We start from the raw sequence: 15,057 nt of genomic DNA on the forward strand, positions 1-15,057 counted from the left end.
GTATTACTTCAGAGGATGGATGAGGATGATACTATGAGTGTAAATGAAGTCTTGTATCTTCTCAGTTCGACCGTTCCTGAAATGTGTGGTTAATTGAAACCCAACCACCAAAGAACACCGAAATCCACGATCTAGTATTCAAATCCGTATAGAAGTAACTGTCTTTACTAGGACTTGAACCCTGGAACTCTCGACTTCCAAATCAGCTGATTTGGATACCTTGTAGGCCGTTTGGTGAAAACCACACGCACAGTGGTTTTTAGAAAATGAAATAAATCTTTTTTACAGCGAATAATGTATTTGCGATATCGAATTGCTTGTGTTGCATTTTAGTAAATATAGATAAAATTACTTTACATCGTTTTAACAATGTATTCATTGTTAGTGGATTCTGGGAGTACGATAAATAATAAAACGGGTTATTATATTCACTAAAATATACGCTACTCAAGAGGCAACCCGTTGCAAAACCTTCTTGTAAATAGTAAGTTATTAATTGTAAAGCAATTTTGACTTTTGCGGAGTATGATATTTTATTGTACAGTTTCTCTAATGGAGTATTTGTGTACGTATTCTTAACACCGTAGAGAAGAACAATCCCGTTATAATTAGTTTCTAATTTTTTTTAACTAGAAAGAATATAAAAATAACAAAACTGTACGCGATACGGGCAATCTCATTCGTTCAAGAGCAGAAAGATCAGAAGTAACATTCTAAGTCGATCAGACTTCCGACTTGGATTCCGCAGTTTGATTAATCGGTTTACTTATATATTTTAATTTATTTTATTTTGTTTCAGGAGACTAATCCGGGGCGACCGAGATACTACTTTTCGCCCCACGTACATCCTGCACGTCGCCGATACCATCGTCAGTCTCGATTGGTGTCAGAACATTCATCTCGCCATAGGTTCGTAATTTTTATTTTGCTTGTATTTTATAATACGAATTATTGTATTTTGAATAATTTATTTGCCTTATTTGTAAATGCTAGGTTTTTAAAAATATTTCCAAAGTCCTGGGTTTGTGGATTAATATATGTACATTTTACAAAATTTTACACGCAGAGGCTTAATTTTCTTTGATTAAATTAAAAAATCTTAAAATTAATTGGTTTTTTTTTACACCAAGTAAAACAAATTATCATCTGTAAAAACCTTTGGTTTTAGATTTTCTCGAAATATTTAGAGCAGTCAGCTTGTTTCATTGATCGATTAAATAGATGAAAACTAGTACGGTTTAGAATTTCAAATTACCTGCAGTGAAAATGGAATTTGTAATTTAACCTTTTTTTGTTAACGTGTAGTGTTAACAATCTTTTTTCGTTAACTTTTATTTGTTATTTCTGAAAGTTTCATGTTCTTTCTACACTTTAAAGTGTTTAATTTATTTATTCTGTCGGAAAAAAATTTAAACGGTTATCAAATTTCATACGGTACTAGTGGGCGATTCAAAAAGTACTTGGCAAATTTAAAAACATATAAACATTTATTTAGATAATTTACAGGTTCGATTTTAAATTATTTCATTTCATAAAAAAAAACGTAACATTTGACTCGCGTAGTTCATTAGTACCGAATTTGGCCACCATTGCTGTCACGGGTGTTGTTAAAAATGGATAAATTTACTGGTGCGGAACGTGCTCGCTGTGTGGTTTAGTTTCACAGTTTGCAGGCGGCAACTGAAGTTCAAGGTAATTGTAGTAGAGTACGATAGAGAGCGTTAGCGTTAGTTCACACGATACGTTTTCGGTAGTTTTCCCGTATAGGTTTTTTCACGGTCTATAGCAGTGGCGCATGTATTAAGCACGAGCACGTTCACACGATTCGGTTGTTAACTGTATACGGTAAAATCATCGTATACGGTGGAATCAACATTCGGTTTTGCCAACAGAAACCGTATTCACCGATTCGGTGAAATAACCGAATCGTTTGATAGTGGCGCTGTTCACACCACAGTTTCTGTACTGTACGGCAAGGACAGACCAGTCGGCGTTTTGGATTGTGTTGATGCAGTTTGATCACTCCTGCTTCATTAGTTTTGTGTAATGGTATCCATTTTATAGTACGGAAGATATTAATAATATAAATACCGAAATGTTGATTGATCTGGTACGAGAACGACCTGCAATACGGGATAAGTTTTTAGAATCCTATAAAGACAAACATATTAAAGAATCAGCTTGGCGGGAAATAAGTATGGCGTTGAATGAAGGGTTCCAGGCTATCGAGCAACAGCAAAGACAACAATATTGTAAGTTGAAGTTTTTTATTCTTTTTACTAAATTACAACAATTTTACATAAGCCTTTATAATACTAAAAACTTACTTTTTCGACATTAAATAATCATAGTTGCACAAAAAATAGCGTGATTACTACGAATAATATCATTATTATGACAACTTCATAATAACGTTATCATTATTATTATGACTTGACAACTTCATATTGCCGAAGAAGTGACCCAGATTCAGAAACAAAATAGTCAGCAAATATTGCCCTACTGAATTAGTATCTTTGCCTCCCCGTCTAGTTTGTGTATTTGTCAAACTACGCAGATTATTTCTCTTTTTCTGGATAGGAGACATTCAAATTTAAACCATCTTTTTCACGGACAAAGTTATGTAATACTATGCAAGCTTTAACAATCCAAATAGCTGTCTCAACATCCACATCTAAAGGCCTATGAAATATTCTCCGTTTATTGGCTAAGATTCCAAAGGCACATTCTACGTATCTTCTAGCTCTTGTTAGGCGGTAATTGAATATTCTTTTCTTCACGTCTAAATGTGTTCCACCATAAGGTTTCGTTAAGTATTTGCGTAATGCAAAATCCTCATCTCCAACTAGCACATACGGAACATCGGTATTTCAGTGTTCGTTCAAAGGCCTTGCTGTCGGAGTATGGAAATTATTTTCGGTTAACAGTTGCCAAAAAGTAGTCGTTTTAAAGACTGAAGAATCGCAGTCTGTACCGTACGCTCCAACATTTGTATATATAAAACGATAATCTGAATCTACAACCGCTAGCAATACAATTGAAAAATAGTTCTTGTAATCAAAATACATTGAGCCACTGAATGGAAGATTTTTAATCCTGATATGTTTCCCGTCAACGGCACCAAGGCAATGTGGAAAATTTGCTTTCGTCTGAAATCCGTTTGATATTTTCTCCCGTGAGTCAGATGTATCTGGTAATCGCACAAATTCGCTGTGCAGATTGTTCCATATTACTTTCGTTACTTCCTTCACGATGTTGCTGATAGTTGAGACATCGACTCTATAGTAATAATGAAGATCTTTAAATGAACAACCAGACGCCAAATATCTGCAACAAATAAAAAAATTGAATCGCTTTTAATACCAAATTACTGTAAACTAAAACACAGTAATGCAATATTGTTTTACAGTCAATCTATTTTTTACAGGCAAACTAATTATCAAAAAGCGGACACAAACAAGAGATTCTTGGATGAAATCCATGAATAAACAAAACTAACAAATAACTACCGGTTCTGCTTCAAAACCATCACGTTTTTATATGTACCATGAACAAATGAATTTTTTGAAAAAATTGTTACTGATATAACAGCCACCCACGAAAATATAGACAACAAAAACGAAGAAAGCAATGAGGTGCGCGAATATCCCGAAAACGAAGAAAACTGCGAAACTGACCACCAACCAACAGCCAAACCGGTTTCCTCTGGTGTAACAAAGAAAAGGAGGACGATGCTGAACTATGAATTGGATTCTAAAATGATAAAATTCATGGAACATCGAATGAATCTTTCAACTAAAGGTACAATTAAAATACAAAGTGACCGCCATTTATCATTTTTTACTAGCCTTTTGCCTTCCTTGTCGTCACTTACTGATGACCAGATTTTGGAATTTCAGTCAGGTGTTATAAGTTTGTTACAAAGAATAAAAAGAAGCACAATGGCACAATCGAATATTTCTCAACCGCAAACTTCTTCACAACCTCAAACTTACTTACAAGCCCAACAAAATACGAACTATTGCGGTTGGCAAAATGTAGGTTATTTTACTGAGCCGTGTAACCAGTCTTTACCTCAGTCAAATACTGCAGTAACTGATTGTCGTAACTCGCCGTCAGTGTCATCACCACAGTCTAGCACGACTCAAAACACTAATTACTCGGATATTGATTTATCTTCATTGTAATTTTTTTCATGCAGTTATCCGGTTATTTTATTTACTAATTCTAAACGAGTATATTTTTCTTGATTTTTATTATTTAAATTAATTTGGGGTTTTCTTATCGCTTTGTTTAGATGTAAGTTATCAAATTTAAGTAATAAAATTTGTATCGATGAAGAGAATAATTAAAAAATCTTACCTTAAATATATCGAAAATCTTTCTTCTGCAGATATGCTCCTTCTCATAGTCGTATCCTGCCTCGTTAGCTCCTTCCCTATTCTACTTAATAGGTAATCAAATGAAGCCTGTGACGTTCGGAAATGTTTGAAAAATTCAACTCATCATTTCTGAGTCTACACATTATTGTTTGGAAGGCACCAAAACTACACCTTTCCTTCAAAATAGAATGTATCCAATATTTTTTATATCGGTTTCTTAACTTTTGTTGACGGTGGCGATAGCAATACCAAAAAAAAAACATGTTTATATTGTTTACATCCATCTTCTACAATATTACAATCACGACTGGATAAAGAACGCGTGAAGGAAAACTGATCTGTGTGGAAAACACAAATTCAATCGGGATTGAATAAACGATCAGGCAAAAAACCTAATCCAAACCGTATCGTGTGAACACAGCATTCGATTCGACAAAATAAACACCGAACCGAAACCGTATCGTGTGAACTAAGCCTTAGAAGGCGTACAATTTACTCTTTGCATCAAACCTTTGTTGAGACAGGTTGTTCTTCTTCGAGACAGAACGGCCCGTTTTTCTTTCAGAAAGCAACCGCAAATGGTATCGTTTATCTGGACTTGGACTTGCTTGAAAATTTTCTAATTTTTCAGTTAGACAGTGATGATATAGGCGAGTCAAGAACGATTGGAACATTTTTTTCTCTTTTCACGTATCGTAAAAATTCCCTTATTTATTGGCTGAAATCGGTCATATGTTCAAAACATTTACATGATCTTATTTTGAAGTCGATCGATCAAAGAGTGTGAGGAAGTATATACTTCGAATTTTTAAAATATCTCAAAACCTTTCGTCGTAAAAAAATGTGATATTTGATATTTAATCGATCGTTTTTTTTTAATCGAAAATTAAGTATTAAGAGAAAAAAGAAAATTACATCACAAATGTAAAGGGCAAACCCGTTTTACACTGTTGATACCGTTATCCGCACTTGCGATTATCCGAATTGCAACATTTGCCTGTTATCGAAGGTCTACTGAAAGACATAAATTTTAAATTATTAGTTTACATCCGGCATTGTAAATAATAATTTTTATTAAATTAAATGATTTATGCCATTTCCAGATTACGTGTGTTACACGTATAATTACTTCCTTTTACGGTAAAGATTGATTACTGTTTCTTTATTATGTATATATATATATAAACATTTAATTACCCATTATTCTTTTGTTATACCTACCTATTATTATTACTATTAGTTTTATGAAATTGTTTCTGATTGTGAAAGTGCTACTGAATTTTTTTTTTAAGGACTATTTAATAATGATTGTACCTTATAATAAATAAAGGCACTTAATTAAAAAAGAAAAATAATAAAGGATTTTAACGTCAAATTATTATTAATGTTTAACTTCAATACTATGTTTTTCTCGAATACGATTAAACAATTTTGCGAATTTTAATTCTTTTTTTTATTTGTGGGTAAAGGCATTAGTAAACTTTTGAAATTATTTCAATCGACGTACTCGAATTATTCCGCCATTTTTCAGTGTAAATTGGTTTATTAAAAAATAATCTTATTTATTTATTACAAATGCTAATATATAAATTATTATCTTTTAAGGTAGGTAGTATAGATAGTTACTTTTAACCGTGTAAATGTATTTTATTTCGGAACGGTAAATGTACATTCGAACTCTATACTTTTTAAACGTACACTATTATTTTTAAACTCGGCAAGGCGACACTTTTTCCGATTATCTCCTGTCATAAGAATACGTGATGACGATGATTCCGTCTGTGAACGAACGAAGAGTAAACCGTTTATCAAGATTAAGAGAAATTTTCTCCTTTTCGACCGAGTACAAGATTAAATTTTCTAGTAATGGAAATTTTTTGTTATTTAAATACACGTATCGGTGTGAGGACTTCCAAAACAATTAAATTTACGTCCTTAGGAAAGGTATGTACTTTGTTCCACGGAAAAGGTGGTGAACTATGTAACCTGATTTGCCTTCAGAGCGAATAATTTCGTCTTATTTTACAGTCGTGGTCGATCGATAATACCGGTCTGCTCTTTCAGTTGCATTATTTCCATACTGCTACAGTCAGAGAACGAAAAAGTTGCAATTTTTGCTTAACGTAAATCAATCCCGCATCCGATTTTGTTTAAAATACTTTTTACTCGGCTGAAGTTCTAAGTATTACGTAATGGATGTAGGTTGAGTTTTTAATAGCATTAGATTTTGCGAGTGCGTTAAATTATATCGTTTACGTGGAAAAATGTTTACTTTATACTTTACTCGCTGTAAGAACTTTATTTGTGAAACGTACATTCTTAAAAGAGGTTTTTAAGTATTCATAAACTCGCTATTGAATAAATATAAATATAAAAGTTTACGTGACCGGTTCTTGCTGAATACGAATCGTCTTAATTATTAGACAGACGTACACGTAGATACTTAAACTTTGTAATATTTTATATTTATTTTTACTCGCTGAAACGATAGGCGTCGCACGTTGTCGGTAAGATTTATTTTAAACTAATGATTTGCTATTGAAAAATATCAAAAAAAGTAAAACCTTTTACTTGTTTATAATAGAAGAGAGTTTATCTCGTTTTTTTTAAATACAGTTGGATCATAATTTCTAAGATTACATTGATTTTGATACGATGAACCGAATCAAAAAACTAAATTGAGCTAGTCAACGCAATCTTTTTGGAGTTCGGAAAGTTTTACCTAAAGCGATGAAAAGTTTTGTTTCCGTGTAAAAAATCACTGGAGCATCTATCAAATAAATACTAAAATCAAACGTTTTGTTCATCTTTTTCGTTTGCAGACACAAAGTAAGAATGTAACTAGGGAAAATTTACTGTAAATCAAGTTATACCAATTGAATGAAAAGAAATGGTAGCTCAGCCACCAAAAATAGCGTGTATTTATAAAAGAAAAAAACGACGAACGTGGTTTATATATAATTTTATGCTAACCTACCTGATTTCAGGTTGGTTTAGGTTTTATAAAAACCTAAACCGATTTCAGAGGTCGAGGGATTTTTTTACTCCCAAAAAGATGGGTGAAAAATTTCATTCCTACGCGTTTCGTACATCTTCATGTGTCTGGAAGGAATTTATAAAGAACACTTTTGAAACGTTTCACGGGCTATTACGCACGATTAATGTATTATGCTGTCGTTTTCGATTTTATAATGTAGATTATTGATACTACATGTATCTGTTTACAAGTGTGTGGATATTGATGTGCATGCGCTCACGTTTGTTAGACAGGGAACGAGAAAGGACCCACCGGGTTTGTCTAGTGGTGAACGCGTCTTCGCAGCTGATTTGGAAGTCGAGAGTTCCAACCTTCAAATCCTAGTAAAGGCAGTTACTTTTATACGGATTTGGATATTAGATCGTGGATACCGGAGTTTTTTGGTGGTCGGGTTTGAATTAATCACACATCTCAGAAACGGTCGACCTGAGACTGTACAAAACTGCATTTCACTTACACTCGTACATATCCGCCTCGTTCATCCTCTGAAGTAACACCTGACGGTGATTCCCGGAGGCTAAACAGGAAAAAAAAGAAAACAGGGAACGTGAAAGGAGAGAAATTATTCGCTCACCTACACTATAATGAATTGTCCCACTTACATGTCATAGGATTATTGTAACGGATTCCGGTCGTGTATGCAAAAATAAATCTTCACACGCAATTTTGATCGTCTACCTTCTTTACTAATAATTTACTACGGAATTATAAACTTGTATATATAATAAAAACAAGTCTGCGTGCGTGTTTAATTGCCCACTGGTCTTCCGTACGTTTATTTTAATTAATATCGCAATATCTGTTAAAGATTTAATTTCCCTTTATGTTATTGCGTGTTCTGGTTACGTCACGCTTTTTGATGTGTTATTTTTTAGTGAGATAACGCGCTTGTAGTATTCAGCTGATGACATCGTCAAGTAATAAGATCATAATTATTCAGCGGCCGGTCATACATTACGCTGATGTTCTAACACGAATAGTATTAATTGATAGGGGGACAAAAATCTCATTTCACGATCTCTTACACATCGATTTGCATTCTATCGTGTTTTTGTTAGCAGTTTAAGCGGGATCTAGCTCTGAATTATTAGTGTTTCTCCAATTATCAATTCTACATTTTTACGGGGAGTAATATCGCGGTCGAAATAAAAAAAAAAATTGCTATAAATTTAATTTATTATATTTATTGTAAAATTGTTATGCCGATTACCTTCTCAGTCGAGCGCATTATTAAAAAAAAAAAAAAAAAAAATAAATTAGCCTAGTAAACCTCCTATAACATAAAGAAAATCACATTTTAAACCCGCCAAAAAATATTTTGTGTGGACATTTAAAAAAGCTAATTTCAATTTTTTACGTGTTGGAAAGAATTTAAGGATATATTCATTGTATAAGGGGAACTGAAGAAAAACGTTCTTATAATATGAATCTGGAAACTCTTCTTTTTCGTAAAATCAAGGCGAAATTTTTCTCTCTAATTTTTGTCTCAAGGATAATATGAAGGCGTATTGAAATTCTTTGAACTTAAATTTAATTAATTCCATTTAGTTTTTGATCGGATAAATCGAATAAAACGACCTTGAGAATTGTATCTTTTGTGAAAATTATTATAAAAACAATTCAAGTCGCAAAACACAATTTTTTTTAGGTTTGACGTACAATAACTTAGGCCAAATTTCTAGTAAGCAAATAATATTTTTCAAGAAAATTTTTAGAGAATTTAATTCTAGGAAAATCTGTGTAACGTCCACTGAACATGAAGTTTGACTTTTATTATTTATCTTCTTTTTTTTTTAAAAAAAGACTGAAACGAGGCTGAAAAATATTATATTTTTTAATATTAAACCAATATAATATAATAAACAAATATAATAAATTAACGGGAAGATTTTTTTTTAAATCGTAACGGATAAATAATAAGGCCTTTCTTTTAAGCCTTAATATTGCGTTGAAAAAGTTATACAAAAACAGTTCCCACTATTTGGTTTCAGATTGTCATTAAATTGATAATGCGTTTTAGCAAAGATTGCGCATATATATATATATATATATATATATATAAATTATTTGTAAACACAAGAATAAGTTGGATTTCGTTTTTTAATTATCGGTATACGCGATTCATATTTTAGATATCAAAAACGATCTGACCGCCGTTTTATATAACTTAAAAATACGTTTGGTTTTTTGAGTGAGCCCCGAGAGGTGATGTTATACTTTAGACGCGCATGTAGTAGGCGTAATATATATTTAATAATAAGACAACCGTACCGTTTTATTAAAGCGTTCAAAGCAAAATAACTTATTTTGCTACAATTGAAGTCAATTTGGTAGTTTCAAGAGAACGTGTGATCGAATAAAACATCCAGAAATTTCGCTTTACGGACAAACAGAAATACTATCTTATCGTTAACGGTAATTCTATCTAGATGATCGGAAAGGCTACAGAGAAGCACAATGTGTTTTATCCTTATTTGAAATTAAATGTTTCAAATCCATCCAAGAAATAATCACTTTTTGAGCTGCTGTCGTACAATTTCCAATTTCTTTTAAATAATTATCTTCAACTGTAAATACGATTGTACCATCTGCAAAAAGATTTTGCGGTAGATCGTTAATAAATAATAATAAAAGCAAGAAACCGGGGATTTTCCTGTGGCGCTCCGCGTTCATCTTGAAGCGAGGACCTAAATTTTACATGTTGGAATTTTATCAAAAGATAAAATTCCAACATGTAAAATCTCACCTATTTGATTACGATAGATAATTACAAGCAACTACTCCGATAACCGTAGCTATGAAAGTTTTTCATTGATAAAAATGTGCAATTAAATCGAATGCGTTACGAGATTCATTGAAAAAGGCTTTTCATTTTCAAAATCTTTGAAAAAAATACAGAATTGTAACTATAATTTCGTAACCCGTAAAAGTGACGGGGCAGAAGAAGTATGAACTGATTTTCATTTTTGGCCATCATAGACGACAAAAATCTGTTAAAGAAATTAGATACAGGTTTTGGAATTATAAAAATTAATATTACATCTTCAACAGTACAGTACGTTACGTTGCCGTATGTATATTACCGTCTTCAACAGTTTAATGAATCGTTCAGCTGCAGAATTTATAAATAATTATATTATTATCTATTTTGTTGTGCAAATTTATATTAATTAATCTCAACAGGTCATATTCAAGTGTCGTACGTTTCGATGTTGTAATTTGCAATATAGGTAAATTTTAAAGGTTAAAATTTCCGAGCGTACATTTATTATATCTTAGAAGAAATAGATTTATAGTAGATAAAATCAGGAGAAAGTGGGACTCGCTTTTGATGTCGGTTCAAGATTAGAAATAAAACGTAAATGTAAACTGTTTGTTTTTATAGCTTAAATTATTTAAATGATGTTCCTTCCCGCTTAAAAATATCCTGTTAGGTTGACAGAATTCTTGTTCGTATTATCAAGGTGTGAACGTTGTTTACACCGATATGTCATTTACATTAGCATTTCGTAATTTTTTTTATTCCTTAGAATAGAGGTCTTTTTGAGCGGCTTGGCGCTATATAAAGATTGGTTTTATTTTATAATAATATTTTACATCTAAAACTGTATGTTTTTTTTATAGATTTTTCTGATTAGTACTTTGAAAATTAACACCTTTTTTAAGTTGGAAATTTATTTTTTTAAATATTAGGTGTTATTTCTTTTTTTATCCAGTCCTATCTAATAACCAAATAGAAACTATGTCGAAATTATTTACGAAAAACAAAAAACATGAAAATTTGATTAATACTTGTTCTTTAATTTAAAAAAAAAAATGTTTTCTACAAATTTAAAAAAAATAGTATTCGTTATTGTTCCTGGAAATGTTTATTAAAATCCACTTTTAGCTATAAAATGTGCTGCTACTCAAAATAAATTGTATGAAATTTTTTCTTTTTGCACTACGTATGTGGATTGTCGTCATATTCCCAAACATTAGCTAAAATAACCGTAAAACAAGCGTATTTTATTACAATTGCGTGGCAAGTATATATGTATGTCGTTTGATTGGCCTGCTTATATTATAAATTCCTTCAAGGACAGAAAATCCAGTTTTATTGACGAAGTTTTATCAGAGTTAACGAATGTATAAACTTTGCTTCATGTTGTTGCCAAGATACCTGTTTACTGGACGCAATTGTTTGTCTACGTTTTTGCGAGTGATCCGTCCTCTGTGCTTATAGAAAAATAAATTTTACGTGCTACATCTGGGAATTATATTTGTGTTTAGAGGTGAAGGATTTTAAACGCGACTTAAATCGCGTTGCGATACGAACTTAACTTTTCAAGCATCCTTGTTCCTTTTTCTGTTGGAATTTTTATTAAAGTGACAATGTTAAATATTTTGTCTCGTTCTTTTGTCGTATAATGTTTTCATGCAGTAACAAAAATTAAACATTTATTCCAGAAAATTAATTGAAAATGATAAACTTTAACCTATTAGTAAAGAGTTAAAAAATAAATCGTGTATTTTACTATAAACTACTCATCAGAATGATATTTTGACACAGAAAGTGATTAATACAAGTTTCTTTTTTGAAGGCGTTTGAAAATTTACTTTAGTAATCTTGGTAAAAATAGAAATTATATAACGTTGATAAAATAAATTACGATCCCACGATTACCTACAAAATGATTTATGTTAAATTCTTTTCAGTTATGCAATATTTATTGCTTTCTTCGATGAGTTTTCCAGCCGATTTCGGGTCTGTGTGTCTCTGTATATAGGCAGAGGGCAGTTACCGCTGCTGGATCCGCAGTTTAGCGTTCAAATGTCACACGATATTTGTTCTACCAAATTTTTAGGTTACTATAAATTAAATTTTGAAAAATGTTATCGGTAATTTTTAAAAAAGCCGGCTCTAGCTACAGAGGGCTTCGCCCTTGACAGATTGCTTACTCCTTATGAGCAAAATTAAGCGGAGCGCTAAAGTAAGTATGCAAGTAAACAACTATGTAAATAGATTATTCTACTCCGAGTAAAATTTTGAGATGCGGGACTCATGACGACCGTATCTCCCCGTCCCCTCGAAACGGAACGGAACGGAACGGAATAATAGCGGAGATTTATGTACCTCCTTACTAATCGCAGAACCTGGACAAAAGTCCCTTACTGCTGTGATTTTCTTTTAACGACCAGGTATTTGTTTATCGGCGGTTATATTTATTTTATTTTATTTACTGCGTTCCGATCCTTTAGACCGGGACTGACCTCGAGAGACTAGCCGCGTATGAGCTTCGTTCTCCCGGCGTGATTCCCCTTCGGTCCGTCCCGTCAATTCCTTTCGGTGCTTAAGCCTTCCGGCCTAGCAGGATGCGCCTTTCGGGGGCCCTAGTGTTTGGAGAATGCAATGCGCCCCCTTTCCGGAACGAGTCGTATGTGTTGGCGATGACATAATTGTAAGATTTTGGAAGCAGGATCATCCCCTCGACCGGTTTAACCAAATTAAATGACATCAGTCATCTTCATTAATAAATTATCGTATAAAATTCATAACATTCTGTCAATCCAGTTTTAAGCAGAAAAATAACTCGCTAAAAAACAAAACATTTAGACTTATTATCTTCCATTTCTGACTGAAATTGCCCAAATACGCGACCACAGTGATATATTAATAGAATGGAATCATAAAATCGGTTCAAGATTGTGATTTTGAATCTAGAAAATAATCATAAAAACCAAAAGTCTTATTTTCTCCCGTCCGGTTTTTAGTGATTTGAATAAGACCAAAGATCTCCAGAAAGTATCTTTGCGGATGTGGAATTACGCGAACAAATGTATTCATCTTTTGAGACACGGCACCTATAAGGTTCTGTATACCTATAAGGGACTTTACACTAGCGTATTACATTATCTTTGATGGTTTATCCGTATGATCTTCAAAAAAGAGGTCCAAGGTCGTGTGTGTGATTACATATTCGGATGTAAAATTTTCTGCTCTTTTCATTGGTGGGGTCAAAAATAGGTCATTGAAAAAGTCGTATTAACTTTGAAATAACAGGCAAGTTCAAGGTCAAATCGAAGGTCCCCTCCGACCTGAGTAACTTTTGTTTAGCTCATTTTTTTGTATTGCGCGTAGTTTACGAGAAAATTGCTTGGGAGCGATTAAAATGAAACGTCCTATATGTATATATTTATATATAGCGAAGGCAAATTGAAAAATCAGGCTTATAAAGAACGCCGTAACGTTTTGCAATGCGCCCGGCAAATTGGAAAATTATGTAGCAATTTCTAATCGGCCTGATATTTTTCAGGTTTATTGTAATGAACCCGTATAACTATAAGCTAATTAGAAAATGTGCAACTGTTTGCTCATTAAAGAGAAATACATGTAGAGTCCAATATAAGTATTATCGCTTATAATTAATCATATAATCTTAATTAAATATAATCTAACTAAACTTAACCTACGCTCGCTTCGCTTGCTAACCTTGACTAGCCAGCGTAGGTTAAGTTTGGTTTGATGAAATTTATAATTTTTCTGCAAATACTCCAAATACCCACTGATTTGATTAAAAGAATATGCAAACGATTGCACATTCTCTGTTTAGCCTAAATTTGCACGGGCTTATTACATTAAGCCTGAAAAATATCCAGGCTGATAAGAAATTGCTGGATAATTTTCCAATTTGCGGGGCGCATTGCAAATTGTCATAGGCTGTTCGCAAAGCCTGATTTTTCAATTCGCTTGCGATATATATATATATATATATATATATATATATATATATATATATGACCAGTATATTAATCATTCATACTTGTAGTCGATTGAAGACTTCTTTAGAAGCTGATGTTTGTATTCTTGATATGAAATATCTTCATTTCGATTTCATATCCTAAAATTCTATTTCCAAGTCTGTCACAGACTTTTGACACACTGATTCTCCCCATCTCTCTTTGTGTGTGTGTGTATGTTTTAAGTGTCTTATTGTCAGTTTTTTAACCCTCAATGCATTGTTAATTACATGGATCTTTTATTAGGAGACATTTTCCCTTAGGTTGCTAAAAAAAAAATTGAATTACCTCCTTGGTAATTATCTGATCGTCTTATAGTATTGCTAAAAGACAACATAATTTTTTGGTAATTTCTAAACCTCTCGCACAATCAATTATTATTAATATCTTAATCTACGTTATATTCATTCACTTTCGTTGTAGGGCTCCCCTCCAAAATTAGCAAATTCTTCTTCTGCTCGTACAAGAAATAATTACTTCACAAATTACGTGTAATAACAGAATCCGTTAACCGGATGCGAGCGGCGGTATAACTTAATCATGAATATCATTGTATTAATTAAAAATTTAAATCGGAAATATTTATTATTTCTAATTTTTTCAATTTAAAAATATTCACGCGAATTGACAATCCAAGTTTACCGCTTCAAAGGTGATAAATACACTATTTTTGTTCATTATTATGAACAAAAATAGTAGGTTAATAATAAGGTTTTATATGTAAAACCGTTTCATGTCGCTAAGGAGTTAAGTTTACTTTTATTTTGAAGGTGATATAGGGAAACTTGTATAAATAAGTGCGGCTTAATTTGTTTACCTTGAAAATGTTTTATGCGATTTCACTATTTTGTGTATGTA

The 15,057-nt window shown here is 32.4% G+C and overlaps 1 protein-coding gene across 2 annotated transcripts in view; it reads left to right on the top strand.

Moving 5' to 3' along the window:
• Nucleotides 1-15,057, top strand: part of klar (klarsicht) — a 1,056,371-nt gene that overhangs the window by 344,700 nt on the left and 696,614 nt on the right. For both annotated transcript variants that reach the window (XM_075370262.1, XM_075370261.1), the window contains exon 3: nucleotides 800-909. In XM_075370262.1, coding sequence (XP_075226377.1) covers nucleotides 800-909 — 110 coding nt within the window. The remainder of the gene's footprint in view (nucleotides 1-799; nucleotides 910-15,057) is intronic.

The sequence above is a fragment of the Lycorma delicatula genome, chromosome 7, assembly GCF_047948215.1.
Source record: "Lycorma delicatula isolate Av1 chromosome 7, ASM4794821v1, whole genome shotgun sequence".
NCBI classification, from domain to species: Eukaryota; Metazoa; Arthropoda; class Insecta; order Hemiptera; family Fulgoridae; genus Lycorma; species Lycorma delicatula.